Genomic DNA, 23,012 nt, shown 5'->3' with positions numbered 1-23,012 from the left:
AAAGGGATGTTTTTGCGGGGGTTTTTGGTGGAACTAAACACACCCATGGTAACTAAACAGCGCCTCTGTTCGTCAGAATTCAGAAGAAGAACCTGTACCTGTCACCTAGCCACGTCCTATCCTATGCTAGTCTGCTGATTTCCACTGTTGATAAAAGATTTTTTATGGTAATGTCTTCCTTCGAGATTCTAATGGGGGCAAGGCATCTTGTTTTTCTGAAGAGGTTTTTCTCTTCTTCTCTGACATGGCATGCCAACCATGTTATGTTATCTAGTCAAAAAAAAAACCATGTTATGTTATGTTATGAAAAGTTTTTGTCAACGGCTACCAGTCACACGAAAAGGCTGCAAAGGCAACCTCCTTTCCTTCACCTGGCTAGCTGCTACAGCCATCGGAGAAAGGTTTGGCAGGTGACAGTTGAGTGGATTAGCCCGTGCCAATCGATCGATTGTTTTCTACTGGAATCTGAGACCATAAATCTCTCTGCATCAGCTCATTTTTTTTTTGAAACAAAGCATCAGCTGAATTATTTCGGCCTAGTACAGTTCTCGGAAGAGTGTGGTACAAGGAAGCCATGCCATTGCCGGAACGAAAGCTTTTCTGATGAAAGCCTGTCCCCTGCCGTTCGTTGCTGCTGCTGCCCAACGGAAAGGCGAACATGATGAGCACCTGACATTACCGTCTCGAAGTACTTGAAACCACTTGCGCTAATCACCCTTTTACCCCCCATGTGTCAGGATAAGCACCTGCACGAGAAGCAGATAAATGCAGTTGGAATTTGAATCTAAACCATGTAGAATACGCCAAGGTTTTGTATCAATATATTTGCTTTTTTAGAAAAAAATAAATCACTATATCTTCTTGAAACAGAGATTCTGCGTGCAGCAGCATGTTGGAATGTTGGGATGCTCAGAGAAGTCAACATGGGCAGCACCAGCACAACATGTTGGCAGGTACTAGGCAACTCGTTCTTTTTTTTTAATGAATCTTACAGCAAGTATAATCAAAATTACGTATGAGCACAGAAGAAAAAAGGAGGATCTAGCATGTCCTGGGTAAACTTTTGTACGATTTCCTAGGAAAACCATTTTCAGATTTTTTTTCCTGATATAAGAAAATAATATCCAAGCGATGTATGTGGATGATAAAACTCGAATATAGTCTATTGCAAAACATCTCCTAAAAGAAAAGAAAAACTAGATGACATCTAGTACTCTTACTCAATTAATCTGGACATCTCATGATGGGACATGATTTCCTAAAATTTGGTGTGATAAATCTCAGCAGGTGCTCGCAGGGGTTCCGCAACGGGCTACCGCGAGATTAGGGCGTCTGAATTTCGAAAGGCGGTTGCTTTATTCCGCAACCTTTTTCTCCCCGTGTTTGTTAGGATCCATCCCCTCGCTGCCGTCCCGATCTCTGCCGTCGATATCCAATCGGACGGCTGGGAACACCCCAAAGCCCCCATCGCCGCCACCTGGCCTCGCCGCGCCTGCAGGCGGCACCGGCACGGCGGCAGCAACGAACAGCTGAGCTCACGTCCGTTCTGTTCCGTCTGCAAGACTGCCATCTGGGTGCCCACCACCACCTCCTCCACTTCGTCGACTTCTTCCCCAAACCGTCTCTCCCTCCCTCCCCTCTTTCCTCTGCCTCAAGGCCCCCTCCTCCTCATGCCTTGACGACGCCATTGGTGGCGTTGCCTGTTGGCCGAAGAGCAGGGAGAGCGAGAGGAGGGGGGGATTGGACTAGGAGGGAGGAGGTCACGGGAGGGGAGGGGGAAGAAGATGTTTGATACCTTGCTCAACTCCAAGTTCTACAACAAATGGTACTGGAAGATTGACCTCTTTGTTGTTAGGTTTCTTGATTTTTGGGTTTCTTTGTTCCGGTTCTAGTTGGATTCGTTCTTGCGGACGCTGTTCCTCGGATGAGTCTACTCGGGTTCTTTGGTCTTGTTGGTTTCTTGCGCTAGATTTTTTTTTCTCTTTTCATTATTGCTCAATGCGGGTTTCCGCCTCCATGTCCTTGACGATTTGGTTGCGTTTATTTGGCTTGAGCGAGAAAAACGGCTTCTGTTCTTGGATTGCGCTAACCAATCTTTCGTTTCTTGCACAACGGATGCAGCAAGCACGCGTTCAAATGCATCCGTACGCGGATGGCGCCCATACTGCGGAAGAAGCACGCCATGATTCGGTTCCTGAAGAAAGACGTCGCCGACCTCCTCGCCAATGGCCTCGACACCCACGCCTTCGGACGGGTACGTTCATCCGGTCTCTCCCTTGCTCAACATTGCGTTTCGGTTGCTCTGACGCCACAAATGATATTTGTCCTGGGAGCGAATGCGAATTGGGGAGGAAGTTATATCATAGGGTTGAATTGGTAAAAGCTGCTCTATGTCCCTTCCTTTGCAGTTTTTTGTGCAAGTAGTTTACTGGTCGGTGGTCGAACTGCGGTTAATTTGATAGAGGTGATTTTGCCTGCTGGCTCTAATTTTAATCTGGAATGCAGATCGATGGGCTGATAGTTGAGTTGAATCATGCCTCTTGCTATGATATGATCGTGGGGTTCTGTGATTACATTGGGAAGCAACTTGGCAGCCTTCAGAAGCAGAGGTAAATTTAGTCAACTCAACTAACGTTTGGTTTTGATTCCTTCTCTCTGTTATCAGCAATTAGCAATAATGGTTAGTTGGTAACACTGAGGAATTAGTCTATGAAACATATTGTTAATGGGCAATAAGGGGCCTTTTGGAGACTTCATGTCTTTAGGGGCCCTGGCTGGCTGCTAGGCTGTGTTGCTTTTGTTGAGCTATTAAGACTGGCACAGGAGTACTAGCATTCACAGTACTATATACAGCATGTCGACTTGATACTTCTGCCAGTCTGCTTTGGTGTTAGTAAACTGTTGGAACTTCAGTTATCGAATACCGACTAACCATTACTAGCATGCTAAGAGTTCAAATAGAGAAGCGTTTCCAATTGTCTTGACCATTAAATGGTGACCACATTGTGTTTCTTTCCTTCCAAATAGGGAGTGTCCCTCAGAAACCAGAGAAGCGGTCTCAACTCTGATTTTTGCTGCTGCTCGATTTCCTGATCTGCCTGAACTGTGCGACCTAAGGCTCATATTCACAGAGAAATATGGCAATTTTGTTGAGCCTTTTGTTAGCCTCGAGGTGCACAAAATGACACAACTTTGTTGTTATTGAATTGCTTTATGCTTTATGATCCTAATTCAATCCTTGTGTGCAGTTTGTTCGGAAGCTTGACAGTACAGAGTTCAGTAATGAGGAAAAGTTGCAAGTTATGCAAAGTATTGCTGAAGAATTTTCTGTCAGTTTTGATGCCAAGGAATTGAAACTCAAGTTATGGACCATGCCGGAAGCTGAACATGTGAGTGCTCAAATTTACTTTTGGATGAATTAGCGAAAAAAATATTTGTCCTTAACTTGGACTCACTGAATTTGTTTTTTGTAGGATATGCTTGAGAAGGGTTCAAGGAAGCCAGCAGAGCTAGCAATGCCTTTATCCAACAAGCAGAAATGCAATGACGATGGTCCATATGAAAGACAAAATAAGGATAAGCTTGAGAAGGGTTTAGGGAAGCCAGCAGAGCTAGCAATGCCTTTATTCGACAAGCAAGAATGTGATCAGGATGCTCCACATGAAAGAAAAAATAAGGATATGCTTGAGAAGGGTTCGTGGAAGCAAGCAGAACAAGCAATGCCTTTATCCAACAAGCAGAAGTACAGTAAGGATTCTCCATACGGAAGGCAAGGTGATATGCTTGAGAGTGAAATTAAGCCAGCAGAACTATCAATGCCTTTATCCAATAAGCAGAAGGGTAATGCGGATGCTTCATGTGAAAGAAAATATGGTGCTCAACCTGCATGCCGTACTGAGAAAGTGAAAATACAGCTGAACCGAAAAGATATCCAGGCCGCAGCTGATGCCATCAGTCAAATTGATGAGAATTCCAGGAAGCAGCAATCTGATAATTCTTGTGAGAAGCAACATTCGCAGAAATCAGTATCTCCAGTGGACACTAACAGAAGGAACACCCAAAAAGATGTTAGAAAACTTAACAGAAGAGATGGCCGCCCTTCCGAAAAGGAGCTGATGGAAGCAGTGGAGCTTGACCTCAATGGCCTACCTAAGAAGGGATTTGGTGCAGTCAAATTTCCTGAAACAGAAAGCAACAGAACAGTTCATCTAAATGCCAGGCCAAAGGAGGTTGTGAAAGAACACTGTGTTGAAAAAGAGAACGAGGAAGTCATTCGCCACCACCACCCATCACGACCTGGTGTAGCTCCGCGTCTAGAGAATCAAGGACGTCCAGTGAGTCCTTTGAATGGTAACACTAGAAACAAGGCTCCTCCTTATGCTAAGATGAATGGTGCAAATATGAAGAAACCTACCGAAAAACAAGCAAACAATGGTTTCTTGTATGACAAACCGCAACATTTAGCTGATCTGGGAAATCCAGTGCAGAAAGGACAAGGAGTGACAGAGAGGGCAACAACTACGCGACCCCCTTATGTGAAACCAAAATCTAACAAACAACTTGTGAATGGTGATCTTGAAAAGCGAACTCCAAGTGATTACAACAAGTACATCTCTGGAGAAACTGATAACTTGGACGAAAAAAATGTGCATCGACCTGTTTCTGTCAGAAGGAGAAGTGCAAAGCCTCCTGTTCCTGGTGATGTCTATGGTGAGGTGCCTAACAATCAGAAGGCCACAGGCCAAACACCCAGCAGTCACAAAAGCCACTCAAGCAGGCAGAATGGTGCTAAATTTGATCATGACCCGAAAGGCAATGGGACTGCTGATGTTATTGGTGATGGGAGAACTACTAGTAGGTCACCAAAGCACACAGGCGGAAGGAATGAAGCTTTGAACCACAACAATGACTATGACAGGTTCATGCGGCGTCTGCAACCAGAAGCAGATGATACTGCTATTGATTTTGGTAATCTCTTGCCTCAAAACGCAAATGGACATGGGAGAAGCAAAAACAGATGCAATGGTAACCTTGATGAGGAGGAAAGGATGATGGACAAGCTCCTGATGCACTATAGCAAGAAAGGTTTGGATCCAACCAACAAAGCGGATAATGACCAAGAAGCACAAATTGATTCCCAGCAAAATCTTTCCTTACATCCTTCGGGTAGAGCTATCTCGCTACCGCCTGAATCCATTGGCCCGGCTGAAGAAGTGAAGGTTCCTGCTCGGTCCACCTCTCTGCAGCCAGATGTTCCTAGGAGCGTGCATGTGCACCCCAAAATGCCTGACTTTGATGAACTGGCTGCCCGGGTCAATGCACTGAGGAAGGCTTGAGGTGGCATAAGATTGCATCTGGCTTGTGCACACGTTCTTTCAGCTGAAGAGTGGATCCTTTGTTGACAGTTCCTTGCAAGTCACAACCATTGAGTCATTCTGTATGTGCAGTGCCTATAAGAGATTAAACAGATTTGTGTATGCATTTTTACTCTTTTGTTTTTCTTTTATATTTTTCTATAGTGTCCTTGTAGGATTTCCTTGGCACCAGGTGTTTGTGCAGAATAGGAGCACTGGTTTGAGGATTGATACAGTTGATACGGAGTTCCATTGGTTATTCTTCATTTTATTGATAGGGGTTGGATTTGATGTACTAATTCACAAATTCATGATGGGATGTGTTACACGTTGTTGATAAAAGTCTCAGTGATTCTCTCCAACTGCCCGAGTTTGTATGAGTCTGTTGTATCCTGCATGTTTGTGCAGACATCTTTCAAAAAAAATGTTTGTGCAGACAGCTGGACTTTCAGCTCTGCAGTCTGCATGGGGTACTACTACTACTACATTTTCAGTCTACTTGTACTCTCCGCAGTCCTTTTCCTGCGTCCTGTCTAACAGGTGTTACACGTTTTGTTTGTTTGTTTCTTCTGTACAAAAATCATATTTTGCAAGAGGCACACTTTGATCTTATTGTAGTAGTGTTGGTTGATTTGTAGAAGACGTCGGATTGAGACCCATTAAAATTTGAGAATCCTACATGGGACATGGCGGCGGCCACTTGTATTGCTACTCCACCTTTTCCAAAACCATGGGGGAATCTCTCACCAACCTCAAACAATGGGCTCTTCGTAGCATAAGCAACGGATCCCAAGAGTATTTAGGTCAGAGTGCAAGTGGTTATCATCGGAATGCAAGTTTCATGTTACAAAATCCAGGGTGAATTTTGATTTGCGAACCGATCTACAGCAGCCAGGAGCAACACGCACTGCTAAGTCAGTGCCCTCTCTAGCTAAAATAGAGAGGAGGAAATGTGCGTCCAGGCCATCTGACTGATCCAAATGCCCATGCACAGACATGTCCAGCATCGCGGCCATCATCAACCCCTAGCACAGGCACCGCATCACGCCGACGACGAAGCTGGCGATGCAGTCGTGCCCCCGGCCGCCGTAGAGCGCGTCGTCCCGGACGAGCCGCTCCAGGCCCCGGTCCCTCGGCAGCGCGCCGGCGCGGTGCAGGATCGTGGCCGCCACGGCCGCCGGGCCGCCCGCCACTGCCACGCTCGCCGCGAACTGCGCGACCGGCCTGAGAAACAGCGGCAGCAGAGCCTGCAGGAGTGAGAGAGAAGCAAACATGTTAATCTATCAGCAGCGGTCACGCCACGGCCGCCTCCGCCGTAGCCCCAGTACACGGCGGCGCAAACGAGACCCTCGCCGCTCACCATGGGCGATGACCGGTCCGGCCGGCGACAATGCCGAAGTTGACGGCGCTGCCGATTGGCAACGAAGGTGACCGTCGCCAAGAATGATTGCGAAGCTGCAGATTTGTCCGGAACGGAACGCCTGATGCCAACAGCTCCTGGTCAGAGCCTCGCAGGGGCGTCTGGCTATTTATACACGCACGGCACGGGGAGGGGGAGCCGGCCGGGCCGCCGACGCCGACGGACAGGTGGGCGCGGCGAGCAGGTGGCGCGGGCGTGACAGCCACCCGACGCAGGCAGGCGTGCCCCCGTGGCGACGCAAACGGTTGGCGGCTGCTCGCGGCGGCGGCGCTGGTCCGGGTCCGGGGGGCGCCCACCGGCCCGGCCGCGCCGCGCCGTACTACGGACAAGCGATCGAGGCCCCGAACCACCCCACCGCCCACACGAGCCTATCTCGGGGCCTGCACCTTTGCCTCTGCCTGCCGCGGGGGCTAGCTCGTGCCGCCCCGTTTCGTCACCCTTCGCGCGCGGCGAGCGCGACCCTTTCGGCGCCTGGGGCTTCTGCTCCGCGTGGCGCGGCGCTCGGCGGGCGTGATCAGCAGCAGACAAGGGGTTTTTTTTGGGGGGGTTTCGTGGACCTTTTTTTTTTTGGGTGGTTTCGTGTCGGCTTGCGTCGAGGGATGATGGATGGATATGTACATGTATAAGTACGGTGTACCGTCGACGTACGGTGACTTGTCAGTAACGTCCAGAGGTACGATAAACCTGGATAAGTATGCGGTCACATGATCCGTGCTCAAGTTCAACTTTGGGCTTATTATCAAAAAAAAATCACCTTTGGGCTTTGGATGGGCACACGGCTCGAAATACTGACAAATACAGCCCAGAGAGTGATGGGCCGACGGATTCCATGGTAAGAGAATCTCAGCCCATTTGGGTACATTACACGCCAGAGGAAAGCCCGGCCCGAGCTCCGTGCCAAGGTTCCCAATTTCCCATGCGGTCGGCCCCTCGCGGATGGCGTCTCGTGCACGCGACCTTGCGGTCCGTCGATCTATATACGCCGTTCGCTCGCCCCGTCCCGTCTCCAGCAGTCTCGCTCGCTCGCTCGCCTTTCCCCACCTCCCCCCTCGTCGCCGCGGCGCCCGCCAGCTAGGGTTTCGTGCCCCCGCGCCCCGATCCGCCATGTCGAAGCAAGGTGCGTCCGTCTGCTCGTGTCCCCTTCCTCCTCCCGCGGTCGTTTCTTTCGCGGGATCTTGCTGCCGATACGGTTCGATTTGGTTTGCTGACCGCTGGGAATTCGGGGTGGTTGTGCAGGAGGGAAGGCCAAGCCGCTCAAGGCGCCCAAGGTAGACAAGAAAGAGTACGACGAGGTATGCTGCTACGCCTTGTCCTTTGCTCCCGGTTCGTTGCGCGATTGGTTGGTTGCCTGATTAGGATCTGCGCCTGTTTAGTCTCTGACCGTAGGGTTTGACTGCTGATGCAAAGTCGTGAGGTTAGGTTAGTTCATGTTTGGTGGTTGATTCGTAGCTAATTCTAGCGGGAGGTGCATTACCAGATCCCCAATAAGCTTACCCCCCCAATAATCCACTAGGTTGATCTTGGTTTTTCTGTCTACCCTAAAGAGCTTGTCTAGAATGGCTTGTCCATAGATCATGACTTTTTGGTCGAATTTTACTTGCTTCGGGTGCATCTTTACTTTCATGATTAGAGATTGTGCTAATTGGGAAGTCTGTCCTGTTTTCTGTAATTAATATAAGCTAGGTGGGATATAGTGTATATAGGGACGACATTTTGTTAAATTGGAATTGCACAACCTCATGTCTTATGTCAGAGAGAAATGCGATAATATTATAAAAAGAAATAATCTTTATATCATTGGTTCTTTTGCTGGAGCATATGGCTGTCAAGTTTCATTATAGCCAAGCATATTATGGAAAGGATTGTGTAGCAATCTGAATATGATATTTATTGTTCCTGCTGCACAAATCCATATCTTTCTTTTTTATATTTGGACAACTAGCAAATGTAACCATAGACAGTATTAGGGTAGTCTGAACTGCTTCACTGATTAGTTACTATGTGTCTCCACTTCACTTCATTCTGATACCATCTATCTTTGCAGTCTGATCTTGCGTATCTGCAGAAGAAGAAAGAGGAGGAAAAGGTGAGACCAGTAGTCAATTCTATATGCTACTCTGTTTCTACAGTAGTAGTCAATTCTATATGCTACTCTGTTTCTACAGTTAGGATCCTTACCTGCTGATGCAAGCTGTAGTCAATTCTATATGATACTTGTTTATTCAGTTATGAGTTATGACCCAAATTTGTTGACACAAGCTGTGTCTTTGTTGCATGGACAGGCACTGAAGGATCTGAAGGCCAAGGCACAGAAGGGTGCAATCGGAGGCTCTGGCTTGAAGAAAAGCGGGAAGAAATGAGTCTGTTATGTGTATCTGTGATACTTGGGAAATGATAAACCTCCTGCCAATATGTGTGGTCTTTGGCCATATGTGATTGTGACAAAACTAGTGGTTCTGTGTTAGTAATGCTGCAGTTGGTTGCTTGATCCGAAAAGATGATGTTGGCTATGATGCAGGTGGTTCTATGATAATAACAAGGCATTCTAAGATGTTATCTCAAATTTTCGGTGCTAATTTTGTTTTCTTTGCCAGTTCTTCCTGTCCTGAAGCTTATTCGCCCCTTCCAGTTTGAAGTAAACTGATCTGGCATCTGTGTTAAATTTTCATTCTTCCATGTCGTGGCAAAGCAATGCTGGATGCGTCTTTTTGCGTACAGATGTTTAGGGTTAAAAAAAATGCAACAAGGTGACTACTGAAAAAAGGAGAATGTTCACTCATCGTAATACTATCCAGTCCATCTGGCCACAGCTGCTGCAGGTTGCAGCGACAGAGAGATGCCAGATCGATGTGGCTGCTGTGGCTGCCTGACACTAGACGCAGCCAAGGCATTCGGCGTTTGCGGTGCAGCAACAGATGCCATCATATCCGTCCGTCTGAACCCTGATTTTTTTTGAGATTATACATTACAATTCAGACACTCATAACGAACGCACACTCACACTTCTATGAACACAAACGTACGCAAATCCTACCCCTATGAGTATCTTTGAAGACTGAGCCGGCAAATCCTCAAAATTGACAAAGTCACCACAGGCGTCTCGCTGTCGACGGGAACGTCGCCTACCACTTAATGCACAATGTCATTAAATCCCAGAATATTCGTTCTCATTGGGAGTCGAACCCAGAACCTCAGATATTACCGAGCCTCTTGTAACCACTAGGCTACACGCCTTTCGCGCTTAACTCTAAAAATTGGATCGCGGTAATATGCCTGATCGAGTACACTGGACACTGGTTCAGAAAAGCACAATCTTTTCGTTCTTCCATTGGATCTCGGTGACGTATATTCTGGTGAAGTTTAACTTCAACCAAGTCCTAAGTTTACGGTTACGGCGCCATATCCATGGCCCGGGCTGCCATCTGGTTCCGGTCTTCAGGAATCATGGCGAGATGCATGATGCTCGACGAAACGACAAGAGCTGGATGGGTGTTGTCTCGCCGCATCGGGGCTCAGCTACTACCTTCGTTTTGAGCAATTGGTAGCTCGCATTGGATCCCATACTGCATTCAACGAACACATCCGTGATCATCAGTGATTTTTGGCGTGTGCGAACCAGCAACCTCATATTCTCATCTGAACATATCATAATTCAGTAACATTTTATTAATTAAAGACCAAACACCTCGGTACATATGTAAACATACTCTAAGAACTAAATGTATCTTAAACTTAGCTAAACTTCTACGTGCTAACAATACCGACATACGATAACTCTACGGATCCAAGATATATTTTGCCGTCGTCTCTCTCCACCGCCTCGGTCGGCCTCACGTTCTTGGGTCCCTTCATCTCTTGCAGCTTTTCACCTTCAGTGCCAATCCTAATGGCGAGCAAGTGTCTATCCAAACCAAACAGAAGCTCGAACTTCTCCCGATGTAGTGCCACCCAGTATCCACCCTTCCCATCCGGCCTCACGTTGTCCGGGTATCCCGGCAGGTCAGCAAACGGCTCAGATGTGTTGGCCTCAGGTCCTCGGATCCAGTATCTCATTAGCTTGCATGGTCCGGTAAGAGCGACGATAAGGTGGGTTCTATCGGCACTGATGGCGATTCCATTGGGGTACGTCACGCCGGACTGGAGCACGGTGACTTGATTGGTCCGTGGGTAGTATTTCATTCTTCCATTACTGCCTATATTTAAACTTACTTATTTACTTTCTAAAATTTAATATCTTCTCTGTTATAATATGGATATACTAAGTGTACAAATTTATCTGCGAATGCTAATTTCTTTCCTTATATTCCGTTCTCCTTTTTGCCTTTAAATTAAATGTGATCATTCTTTTGCTTGACCTCTTCTTCATTTAATCTTTCAGAAGTTACTGAAACTGTTGCTTGGGAAATTCTGTTCAACTGAGCTCTACGGCTGACTTTCAAAGCAAAAAAATATGCTAGGATACTACAAATTTGAATTTTCTATCTATAGTTAAGAGAATTTGTTGTTTTCCCAGAACAAGCTCTAAGTCTCGACATTATTGATTAAGTGAACTGAATGTTGGCCATTGACCATTGTTCCAACTACTGTACTAAGCAGAAAGACGTTGAAACTTCAGATATGCATTGTCGTGGCTCTAGGAGGAGGGCCACAGCCGGGTGGCGTAGTGCACCCGTCTAATCCCTGAGGGTGGTTACTCGGGGAAGTGCAATTGATACCTCAGATCTACTCATCAAGTAAGCACACAAGAACACTCGAGGATTTAGAGTGGTTCAGGCCGCCAGAGCGTAATACCCTACGTCCACTGAGTGTTGTATAGCACTTGTGTTTGTGGATGAGTCTATCCTCTGCCTCCCAAGTCCCCTTCTTTGGACTTGAGTCCTTCTCTAGCGGGCGTCCCCCTTTTATAGCGCAAGGTGGACGCGTACACAGGCGTTGGACCCCGACAGGTTGGCCCAACAAGGATGTATATTATACCATGAAAAAGACTTTGTTGTGCTATAGTGATAGAGAATCTTTTGCCGGATACGCTTCATCGCCCTGTAGACTCTTTGACCGAGTGGGGTCTTCACCTGTCCCATCGGCGAGACGCCCGTTGAGGCGGTGTAGGTTGCGGCGTAGACTGTTGGGTCTACCGCGTAGGCGTTATGATACTCCGTCGCCGAGCTGTCGTGTCTAACTGGCGTTGCAGACTGACACGCGTGGCGTGGGTGGCGCCAGCGGCTGCACTGTGCGTCTTGGTAATGCGCGATCAAACAGTACAACCTGGCAAAAGTCACATCGGGCTCTGCTGTGGCAGAGCGCACTTAACGCCTCCTGTATTGAATGCGGTAGGTGGGCGAGTCTTCCCGAGGAAGCCTCGCAGCCGCGCGCGTGCCTACGCCTGCAGATACATGACGGCTCCGGACCTCCTTAGGCGGGGTGTCTGTTCCCTCCCCGTTGAGGGGCCCAGATAGTATTTGGGGGTCCGGGACCCCGGTTGTTTTGGCTGAGCGCTCCCTTCTCCGGGACACGTGGCGTCACCGGACCCTTCCCTAGCAAGGGACGGGTCCGGGGCCGCTGACCGGGTGAGAAGGGTCTCGGACCGCGAGGGCCTGGCTGCTCAGGCCGTCAGCGCGTAATCAAGGATAACTGCGAGGCTCTCGCCTAGACACAGCAACACTTCTAGGACACGTGGTGACACCGGACCCGCCCCCGAGCGGGAAGCGGGTCCGGAACCGTTGGTCTGGTGAGATAGAGCTGGACCCCAGGGGTCCGGCTGCTCAGCCCCTTAGGGCGTAGTTACGGATAATTATGCGAGTCTTAACACAGCAAGAGGGGGTACCCTAGTCCTGAGGTACCGACAGTGGCCCCCGGGCCCACCTCGGGGGAGGTACGAACCCGCAAGTAGGGACATTATCGTGATGTGTTCAGGCACAACTTGGCTGTGTTGGCGTGCTCATGTCGCGAGCGGGTGCTCCGGACCCCCTAAAGGCCGTAGCACTTGTTGCCAGGTTCAGGTACTAGAGCGCTCTCAGTAGGGCGGTGAAGGTGCAGGCTTAGGGTACGGAACCAAGCTAAGCGGCTGCACGGACCTCGAACCGCCTAGGGAGCAAGCACCACTTCCCCGGACCTGACTCCAGGCGACCGTGGCGAGCGGTCTCCGCCGGAGCGGGCCACCGGAGGGTACAGACTTAAGCTGTTGCCATCGATCCACTGAGATATGTTACCGGACCTCGCGGTGGGGCATAGGAAACCACGCCTTATACTGGAAAGGAGTCCGGACCCCTAGTCACGGCAGTCTCAGATACTAGGGTACTCGTAACAGGGCAGTGAAGTGCGTAGGCTTAGGGTACATTACAAGCTAAGCGGCCACGCAGAACTCCTCCACCCCAGGATACAAGCACCACTTCCCCGGAACATGTTCCTAGGAGTTCGGACCACCTTTCAGCTAGAAGGGGTGTCTCAACCTGACCACAAGCCAGCAACTCGATTTAGATCGTTAGTAACAAGAGAAAAAACTCCGTTCGGGAGAAGAAAACATGCAAGCTGAACGGACAAGTGCTATTAAGTTAATGTGAAGATAGGACTGAGAAAACAAATCTCCTTTATTACTTGATTTGTGGTGTAAATCAGAGGTCGGGATTACGAGGGCGGACCTCTACCGCTCTGGACCACTTGCTGGTGTCGCCTGTTTGTGCGATGAAGCCGGAGGTCGGGTTTACAAGGGCGGACCTTTACCGCTCTGGACCACACGTCGGCACCACATCATTTCAAAAGAGAAACACACTCAATCCAATCTAGTGGTAACCTACAGCCATCGCCCCGTAAGGCATGCACGTTCCTGGCCGGTGTGGAACTGCCACCTTGGAGGTTCCTCAGTCGTTGGGGGCGAAAGCGCCCTAGACGTACATATACAACATCATCTAGCATCACCTTGGGAGCTTGCAGGGCCCTCCTCAGCACAAGAGCTGTTTCATGCTCAGATAGCATGAGAACAACTACTTTGGCTTTGAATGGGAGTGGCCCTGCCGTTGCCAGCTGCCGTCGGAAGCCAGCCCGATGGCCGCTCATAGTGACCTGAAGCCGGCTTGTCACCCTAGCGCAGCGGAAGGACGGGTGCTCGTTTAAACGAGCACGGAGTGTGGAGAATGGCGGTCGTTCGCCGGCTCCACCTTGGTGCTGGCACAGGGCCCCCGCGCCTTGCGGTGGAGGTCGACGCCTGTCTGCAGCAGGTCCAAGGGAGGCTTGAGCCAGGCGAGGGAAAAGGCGACAGACATCCTTCCCAAGCCACAGCCGTCGGCTCTAGGTTCCATTTTGAGAGGAAACCTTGAGCCGACGCCGTGCCGCCGCAGGGGACCCCCGGTGGTTGCTTGAGAGAAAACCTTGAGCCGACGCTAAGGTGTCGCAGGGCGATGCGCAGCAAGTGTCGCCCCTGCGCGCCACCGTGCCGGCTCGGAGGTGTCGCAGTGGCGACGCACAGCAGGCGCCGCTGCCGTGCGCCACCGCACCGAGGACACTGCTGCCTCGGTGCCAGGGCATGTGGCGTAGGTGACGCCGTGCCACTCTTCATCTTCTTGTCGTCGTTGCAGAGGATGAGCTCAACCTCAGAAGCCAGGAGGTGAGCGAAGATCTGGCCAATATTTTCTCGTTCCCCACGGACGGCGCCAGATGTCGTGGCTCTAGGAGAAGGGCCACAGCTGGGTGGCGTAGTGCACCCGCCTAATCCCTGAGGGTGGTTACTCGGGGAAGTGCAAGCGATACCTCAGATCTACTCATCAAGCAAGCACACAAGAACACTTGAGAATTTAGAGTTGTTCGGGCCGCCGGAGTGTAATACCCTACGTCCACTGAGTGTTGTATATCACTTGTGTTTGTGGATGAGTCTATCCTCTGCCTCCCAAGTCCCCTTCTTTGGACTTGATTACTTCTCTAGCGGGCGTCCACCTTTTATAGCGCAAGGTGGACGCGTACACAAGCGTTGGACCCCGACAGGTGGGCCCAACAAGAATGTATAGTATATCATGAAAATGACTTTGTCGTGCTATAGTGATGGAGAATCTTTTGCCGAATACGCTTCATCGCCCTGTAGACTCTCTGACCGTGGGAGGTCTTCACCTGTCCCATCGGCGAGGCGCCCGTTGAGGTGGTGTAGGTTGCGGCGTAGATTGTTGGGTCTACCACGTAGGCGTTATGATACTCCGTCGCCGAGCTGTCGTGTCTAACTGGCGTTGCAGACTGACGCGCGTGGCATGGGTTGCGCCAGCGGCTGCACTGTGCGCCTTGGTAACGCGCGATCAAACAGTACAGCCTGGCAAAAGTCAACTCGGGCTCTTCTGTGGCAGAGCGCACTTAACGCCTCCTGTATTGAATGCGGTAGGTGGGCGAGTCTTCCCGAGGAAACCTCGCAGCCGCGCACGTGCCTGCGCCTGCGGATACATGGCGGCTCCGGACCCCCTCAGACGGGGTGTCTGCTCCATCCCCGTTGAGGGGTCCGGATAGTATTTGGGGGTCCGGAACCCCGGCTGTTTTGGCTGAGCTTTCCATTCTCCGGGACACATGGCGTCACCGGATCCTTCCTTAGCAAGGGACGGGTCCGGGGCCGCTGACCGGGTGAGAAGGGCCTCGGACCGCGAGGGCCTGGCTGCTCAGGCCGTCAGCGCGTAGTCAAGGATAACTGCGAGGCTCTCGCCTAAACACAGCAACACCTCTAGGACACGTGGTGACACCGGACCTGTCCCCGAGCGGGAAGCGGGTCCGGGACCGTTGGTCTGGTGAGATGGAGCCGAACCCCAGGGGTCCGGCTGCTCAGCCCCTTAGGGCGTTGTTACGAATAACTACGCGAGTCTTAACACAGCAAAAAGGTACCTTAGTCCGGAGGTACCGATATGCATTACTATTCAAGAGCAGTCTCCGAGTTCTGAACATTGATGAGCTATTGAACGGAACTGAATGTTGGCAACCATTTTTTAGATGCACAGGTGATCGGTGATGATCTCGGTGCCTCTGGAAGAGCAGATGAAGGAGATTCTGCAGATGGTGATCTGGTTTTTCTGAAACTGAACCTTTTTCGGTTCCAAAGATGTGGGCACACGGCTTCACCGGAGGATCAGACGTCCGAAAACTTGCTTGGTTCGTGATCGGATCTACAACGTTGCTCCGTGTACGAGTCGTATCGTGACCGCGCGAGGTATTGATTGTCCAAGTTTTAATTAGAATTCTGATTAACGGATCAAAAAATCAGTACATCCTTTAAAAAATAGAAATAGAGATTAATCATTAATTCTTTCCTTATAACATTGCTGCCGACCGGTGGAGTCCGCGATGCCGTCGCTGACGGCGACTCCGGGGACAGCCGTGCCTTTCCGCCCCTATCCCGTTGGCTTTCCAGGCGACAGCCGGAGCGCGGTGTCCATTACTGTGCGCCACCCGATCGATCATGCACGGACAAAGGTATAGTATCCACACGTCCGTACTCTCCGCACGTACTCCCTCCATACCCAAAATAATTGACATTTTGGATAAGGTTTAAGTTAAACCTTGATAATATAAAACATGAATAACTCTTAAATTGTTGAGTTTGAAAATGTAAAAATTATATGAATATATTTGTCTTGAAAAATATTTTTATGAAAATATACATATATTACTTTTTGATAAATATTTTTAGAGAAATAAGAAATTAAAATTGTATTTTGGAGACCGTGTCGCTTTCCTAAACGTTAATTATTTTGAGGATGGAGGGAGTACCCTCAACAGCGGCACGCCAAACTGACTGACGACTTGTCGGTGTGGCACCACTACAGTCAGCTCCTTCGCCGGCGTGCCCGTCAGCAAGCCGGCCATTGCCGACTTGTCGTGGTACACGATTGGACATCGTGGCGATCAGTACAGTACAAGGGTTAACCCGTCGTGATTGGACTCACAGGCCGGGCCACAATCGCACGGCTCGTTCACCTGTCGACACAAGGAATAATTCGCGAACAGAGAACACAATGGTGACTACTAGTACTAGTAGAATAAGACCGGGGATCATCACCCGGTACCATCCCGTCGTCGCCAAACCGAATTCGCTGCAGGAGACGCGGCGTGGAATTGGGAACAGAGCCTGAACTCCCACGCCGACGCGAGCGCGCGACCCGATCCCGGCGGCACGGCGGAGGCACTCGCGTCGGCGTAGAAGGCCGACCGGCGACGGGCGGCGAGGCGTCGATGATGTCTGCATATATAGTTCAAGTATTTATACTATTTTTTAAATAAAATTTTATTTTAGAAAAATATTACAAATATTTAGACTAAAAAAAGTTGGAGATGCATCTAAAAATCATCATTTTATACTCTAGCCGGCATGATGATGATGGTGATACGAGAAAGAAAGAGAGAGGCAGACCCGGAGGAGCATAGGCGATGGGTTGGGTTGGAGGCATGATGAGTGCGAGGTGCGTCGATGGAGCACCACATCACTGGTCCATGCCATCTACCACTAGCCGATTCTTTTTGAGCCTTTTACCTACATGCCATTATAAAAGATGCATGTTACTTCTATGCCATCGAAATTTTAAAATGTTCCTCCATACCATTGAACAAAGTTCCTTTTACCTGGGTGCCATTGCCGTCAAATTCACCCCTAACATCAGTTAACTTGCTGCGGAAAAGACCATTTTGCCCTTGCTTGTAGAATGCAACAATTTTACTATTTTTCACTCTAGTGGCATTGTACAGGAACACAGGTTATAACCAATAATGTGATGAGGGTGTAATTTTCATGTGCAAACATATAACCTGTGTTTCTGTACAATGCCACTAGAGTGAAAAATAGTAAAATTGCTGCATTCTACAAGCAAGGGCAAAATGGTCTTTTCCGCAGCAAGTTAACTGATGTTAGGGGTGAATTTGACAGCAATGGCACCCAGGTAAAAGGAACTTTGTTCAATGGTATGGAGGAACATTTTAAAATTTCGATGGCATAGAGGTAACATGCATCTTTTATAATGGCATGTAAGTAAAAGGCTCATTCTTTTTCTCCCTCATGTCGATCGATCCGTGCACTGAACCTGACCGCCGGACAGCCGACGCCGGGCACGGCTGCATCTCGTGTTCAGCGGCCGCGGTCTGCTTCTCCCAGATGGACCGATCGATCGATCGGGCCAGCACCTTTGCTTCCCGGTCACTTTTACTCACGCCTCGACAGGGTTTTGTTTAGTCTTGAGGGTAAGATCGGATCAACTTTTTCATGGCCTCGGACCGGTGGACCCACGATCGATCTGTTCCAAAAGTTGCCAGTTCGTCAACTGAAAGTCTGAATCTTGACAGGTTTCCAGCGAGCTGAAGAAGCGTTGGTTGCCAGCAGATCAAGCGATGAGCCGATCCTGATCCGGCATTCCGGGCCCCCGACCTCGGGGCGGGCAAGCTAGCAGCTTCTTCTGATCTTCTTCTGGACGTCGCGGTTAGGCCCGGGAGAAAAGGAGACGATGGCATGCCATGGCATTGGGGATGGATCTCTTGAGCGCTCGCTAAGGATGCAATTAATTATCTAATGGTATTGCTGATTTATTATCACTCTGTTCGGTTGGCTGTAGTTGATGCTGATTTATTGTGAGAGAAAAATACTGCTGACTGGCTGATTGTTGGTGGCTGGTGCCGATTTGATATAAGAGAAAAGTACTGCTGCTGGTTGCCGGCAGAACAGAGTGTATGATGATACGCCACCCTAATTTGTTTCTTCTCTCAAATTATTTACGCGGAATGATATCATATATTCTAGTTCATTTGATCATTTTTTTCATCCATCCAATAACCCAAAAATTGCATCCCGTTCGCTGTTGCGGCCATGGTTTACCAAACCGTCGGTAACCGGACCGGTTTGACCGGTAACCGGTCCGGACCGGTACCGGTTTGGTCCGGTATGAAACCGGCCAAATTTTAAAATTTGAATTTGAATTCGTAAAAATGAAAAATTCTCAAAAAATTCCTAAAAATATTTCAAGGTACGACGAATTTAATGGTGTCAAATTTTCCCAAATATTTGATCATTTAGTATGGTTTGCAGAATTTAGAAGTTAAATAAAAAAGAAAAAGAAAAAAAACGACGGCCCATTAAGGGCCATCGCGCGGCACAGCGTATTTAACCTATCCCCAAGTGTCCCGCAGCCTCAACCGCCCCCCGTCCGCTCCTCTCACCCCCTAGACACCCCTGTCTGCCGCCAGCACCCGCCGTCCGCCGCCCTAACCCGGCCATTCGGCCCCTGGGAGCGGCTAACCGGTCCCCCACACCGGTAAGCCGGGCCGGTACCAGATCTACCGGTACCGACCGGTTAGCCGCCCTTGGACGCCGGTTTACCGGCCCGGTTAGGCGGTAAACCTCCACGAGCGGCGGTAAGCCGCCGGCAGGTGAGGTTTTTTCCCCTAGGATTTAGGTGTATTTAAATGATTTTTTTTAGGATTTAGGTGTATGACTTAGGTATATTTAGAATGTAGGTAAGATTTAGGATTTATAATGTTTTAGGATTTAGGATGTTTTAGGATTTAGGTGTATTTAGATGATTTTTGACACTATGACTTAGGAGTTAGAATATTAGATGATATATTTTTGTTGTCCATGTATGCAGATAGACAATGGCAAGCAGAGATGTTGTATGGGAACACGGGGAAAATCTTTATCCCGGATGGCGATGCAACTATTGTCGTACGCAGAAAGAAGGAGGTGGTGCGACTAGATTGAAACAACATTTGGCTGGGCGCGGGGCGGAGGTGGTCCATTGCAGGAATGTGCCACCTGATGTGCGGGACTTCTTTCAGCGTGAGTTAGATAGGGCAAAGAAGGCAACTGCTGACCGGGCTCGAGAGAGGTTGAGACGGGAGAAGGCTGCAGCGGAGGAAAACTATCCCGGTGATGAAGAAGATGAAGAAGCTCAGGTGCAATGTGCCATGGATCTATCAAGAGCGGAAGCAGAGTTCCGACGGGGGGTGGAATAGAGAGGAGGTGCATATGAGCGTGGAGGGGGTAGTGGTTCGACGAGGGGGAATGTTATGCAGAGGATGTTTTGACATGTTACTAAACAATCTGTCTTCCATTGCAGGAGATTCAAAAGGTGGTGGAAGAGATTGGACAGGAGAATGTCGTGCACGTAGTCACCGACAACGGCTCGAATTACAAAAAAGCATGCAACGAACTACTAAGTGACGTGTATGACCACATAGTTTGGACACCGTGTCTAGCACACACCGTCAATTTGATGTTGAAGGATATAGCTCGAAGGCCTGAACATGGTGTTATCATCAAGCAGTGCAAGCGAATTTCAAATTAGTTACACAATCATGGTCAGTTGAATACAATGATGAGGAACGCAATCGGTGGTGAGTTGGTCAAGTGGAATGCCACTCGATTTGGAACCAACTACATGTTCCTAGAGAGCATCTATCGGAAACGTGATCGTTTCATGCAGTGGATGGCATCTACTGAGTTCCAACACAGCAAATGGGCGAATACCATAGATGGTAGATTTACTCATGCAAGTTTTTCAAGTATGGAGTGGTGGGATGCATTGAAATATATCATCGACACGGTTCAACCAATATACAAGTTCCTTCGCTTCGCTGATCAGGACAAGAAGCCGAACATGTGCGAAGTCGTGATGGCCTACTCAGGACACCGACCATGGAGCACCGCAATCGCAGAGGAGAACAGGTGGACCAACGGACTATGATAGTCAACAGCACTCTTCTTCCTCCTACAGCGATTCGAGGCACTCTTTTCACTATCTCATTCCTGACATCAGCATGCAGCCACCGACGAGATGGGTGTACGAATGGGAAGACCCCTATTTTTACACTATGTTAGTTCAGGAATGGCAGACAACATCGGCGTGGACGGGCCAAACTTGGCAACACTACAAGGCTGAGCTGCTTAGAGTGCGAGGTATCGCTTTGATGTCCAACGCCGAATACCAAACCGCGTCCCAAATGGGGGTCTTCCCATTTCTACGTTGAATTTTTGTTTCATGTGTCTAGGTGTATGACTCTGTATTTGTATGCACGCTTATTACTATTGTATTTGTATGTATGATTATAACTTGTTGCTTTGGTATGGTCATTTACATTAAAATGTGCATAGCTCATGCCGAAATTTTCTTTTATTTTACACCGGGATCTATTTTTGAAGCGGTGGAAAACTAACCGGTATACCGGTCCAACCGGCCGGTATACCGGTATAACCGGCCGGTTTACCGGTTCGGGCTGCCCCTCCCACATCACCAGTATACCGGCCAAACCGGCCGGTAAACCGGACCGTCCGGCCGGTATATCGATCCGTACCGTTTGAACGCCGAGATTTGAATTCAAACAAATTCAAACTTCCTTTTGTCCGATTCCGACCGGTATCCGGCCTAACCGGACCGGTAAACCGGTACCGGAGCCCGGCGGTTAGGCCGGTCCGGTCGGAAATGGAAATCCTGGTTGCGGCGTCCACCTCCGGGAAGAGCCATCGGCCAACAGCGCACGTGGGGCACACCGGCGGGTGGAGTGCCGCGCCCACTCCCCTACAGCACACCGCAGCAGCAATCCCTGGTGGCCTCGTCAAATCAATTCAAGGCCCGGCCCGGCCGGCGCAAAATCGCACGGGCACGCCTGGGGTTTCAGAGAATTGCAGATGTATATGATCTTCCTTTTTTTTCCCCCCGACTATCTTAGCATAGCTGATCGAGCTTTTCTTTTAAAAGACTCGGCGGCCTTTGCTTTTGGCGGGTAACGTGCGGTACGGATCTTCGTTGAATATTGCGGGGAAGGACACAAGTGACATGATGAGATGGAGCGTTCACTGCGAAAAGAATAAGTAGGCCGCGATGCGTCTGTAATGACTTTGCTAACTTTAAGATTTGTCAGCCTAGTCTTCTATAAGCATCCATACCATATGTGTGGGTTTCTTCTTCTTCAAACATGTTGTGCACCGAAGAGATCATAAAACATGCCAAGAATACCAAGTGTCCCATTTCACATAAAAGATTTTTCTAACGCTGCTAGTGGGGCACCAGTTACTACTAGTGCACGTTATAGTTATAGGGGAACGAAGGTTTTGACCAATGGATTAAGTAAATCCATAAGCCACTAATGTCGTCTAGAGAAAACTAACTAAAATATAAATCATATTGTTTTGAAAACTCATGCAGCGGAGACGAACAATGAGGACTTACATGGTGCATCTCAGATAAATTAAACCAGTACAAACTCGCAAAACTTGTTTTTTAGATGAAAGTACCCCCCCCCCCCCCCCCCCCCCCCCCCCCCCCCCCCCCCCCCCCCCCCCCCACACACACACACACACACAAAACACTTTATCGGAAAGGCCGAAGATTCTTGCGCTGAAACTGCAATGAACCTGCTTACTACTAGTAGTACATGATTAATCAAGCAAGGAACATGAACCCATCTTTTCCGGTCGTAAAGGGTCACCAAAAGGACTACCTTTAGCACAACCACGAAGCACGAGGTGCTCCGTGCAAAATCGCCTAACAAATCAGGTATAGAAAACCCCACCCCTTTATCGCCTTCCCCCACTCAATTAGCAGCCTCCTTCATCACCCACCTTCCCCTCGCCACTCTAATCACTCGTCACACGATCAAAATCCAAGAACCAGAGGAGAGGTGGTTCTGGGAGCTCCGATCGTCGTCCACATGGAGAAGTGCAGGTCGGTGCCGCACGAGCACTCGTCGGCGTACTACGGCTGCGGCGGCGGGTACGACTACGAGGACGGCGGCGGCGGCGGCGGCGGCGGCGGCGGCGGGCAGGGCAAGTCGTACAGCTTCAACGGGCCGACCGCCCGCGACGACCCGGAGGCGAAGCGCAGGCGGCGGGTGGCGGCGTACAACGTCTTCGCCACGCAGGGCCGGATCAAGACCACCGTCCGCAGCAGCGTCAAGTGGCTCAAGTCCAAGTTCTCCGACATCCGCTACGGTGGCCTCTGAAACCTCCCCTCCTGCAAATCAGTAGTAACCCTACACCGTATCCGTATACTATGATGAATTCATGATCATACGCGTCTGCACGCGGAAGCTGTATGCATGGAGTAGTTGCTGCATATATGGAGGTACTGTGTACATGCTATGTTTGTATAGGCATGAACTGTGTATGTGTGCCGTCTCAGGTCACTGTGTGCCTCTGCTTTTCTAGACTGGTCTGCTCTGTGTTCTGGGTCTGCAAAGAAATGGTGGTTGTACTCTGCTTGAATGTTAAATCTGGAGATCAAGTTGTATCATGCTCTTGTCTT

General features: G+C 49.4%; 4 protein-coding genes across 10 annotated transcripts; 3 read left to right on the top strand and 1 right to left on the bottom strand.

The window, feature by feature from the left end:
* Positions 1-320: 320 nt before the first annotated feature.
* Positions 321-5,713, top strand: LOC120704284. Of its 7 annotated transcripts, none has more exons than XM_039988625.1 (7): positions 321-688; positions 871-953; positions 2,122-2,254; positions 2,506-2,609; positions 3,028-3,172; positions 3,249-3,389; positions 3,474-5,713. In XM_039988625.1, the coding sequence occupies exons 2-7, from the start codon at positions 898-900 to the stop codon at positions 5,334-5,336; spliced, it is 2,442 nt and encodes an 813-aa protein (XP_039844559.1). In that variant the 5' UTR covers positions 321-688; positions 871-897; the 3' UTR covers positions 5,337-5,713. The 7 variants fall into 7 exon arrangements, with proteins under 7 accessions (XP_039844559.1, XP_039844558.1, XP_039844557.1 ...); XM_039988624.1 differs by having other exon boundaries at positions 321-808; positions 889-953; XM_039988623.1 differs by having other exon boundaries at positions 321-808; positions 886-953.
* Positions 5,714-6,175: 462 nt separating this feature from the next.
* Positions 6,176-6,831, bottom strand: LOC120705243. Its single transcript, XM_039989703.1, has 2 exons — positions 6,715-6,831; positions 6,176-6,601 (listed from the first exon to the last, which is right to left on the bottom strand). The coding sequence occupies exons 1-2, from the start codon at positions 6,715-6,717 to the stop codon at positions 6,380-6,382; spliced, it is 225 nt and encodes a 74-aa protein (XP_039845637.1). The 5' UTR covers positions 6,718-6,831; the 3' UTR covers positions 6,176-6,379.
* Positions 6,832-7,703: 872 nt separating this feature from the next.
* Positions 7,704-9,350, top strand: LOC120704283 (translation machinery-associated protein 7). The gene is made up of 4 exons (XM_039988620.1): positions 7,704-7,891; positions 8,011-8,066; positions 8,819-8,860; positions 9,057-9,350. Exons 1-4 carry the CDS (start codon positions 7,711-7,713, stop codon positions 9,132-9,134), a joined length of 357 nt encoding a protein of 118 aa, XP_039844554.1. The 5' UTR covers positions 7,704-7,710; the 3' UTR covers positions 9,135-9,350.
* Positions 9,351-22,289: 12,939 nt separating this feature from the next.
* LOC120704282 lies at positions 22,290-23,012 on the top strand. Its single transcript, XM_039988619.1, has one exon. It carries the CDS (start codon positions 22,420-22,422, stop codon positions 22,708-22,710), a length of 291 nt encoding a protein of 96 aa, XP_039844553.1. The 5' UTR covers positions 22,290-22,419; the 3' UTR covers positions 22,711-23,012.

Source organism: Panicum virgatum, chromosome 4K (assembly GCF_016808335.1).
Source record: "Panicum virgatum strain AP13 chromosome 4K, P.virgatum_v5, whole genome shotgun sequence".
Lineage (NCBI taxonomy): Eukaryota > Viridiplantae > Streptophyta > Magnoliopsida > Poales > Poaceae > Panicum > Panicum virgatum.
The sequence above is the reverse complement of the archived record's forward strand: the minus strand, read 5'-3'. Positions and strand labels throughout refer to the sequence as shown.

Coding starts and splice junctions, on each gene's coding strand:
- LOC120704283 (XM_039988620.1), top strand. CDS start 7,711: ATGGCGTCTCGTGCACGCGACCTTGCGGTCCGTCGATCTATATACGCC. Junction 7,892..8,010: donor ATCCGCCATGTCGAAGCAAG/GTGCGTCCGTCT, acceptor GTGGTTGTGCAG/GAGGGAAGGCCAAGCCGCTC. Junction 8,861..9,056: donor AGAAGAAAGAGGAGGAAAAG/GTGAGACCAGTA, acceptor TTGCATGGACAG/GCACTGAAGGATCTGAAGGC.
- LOC120704282 (XM_039988619.1), top strand. CDS start 22,420: ATGGAGAAGTGCAGGTCGGTGCCGCACGAGCACTCGTCGGCGTACTAC.
- LOC120704284 (XM_039988625.1), top strand. CDS start 898: ATGTTGGGATGCTCAGAGAAGTCAACATGGGCAGCACCAGCACAACAT. Junction 2,255..2,505: donor ACACCCACGCCTTCGGACGG/GTACGTTCATCC, acceptor TCTGGAATGCAG/ATCGATGGGCTGATAGTTGA. Junction 3,173..3,248: donor AGCCTTTTGTTAGCCTCGAG/GTGCACAAAATG, acceptor CCTTGTGTGCAG/TTTGTTCGGAAGCTTGACAG.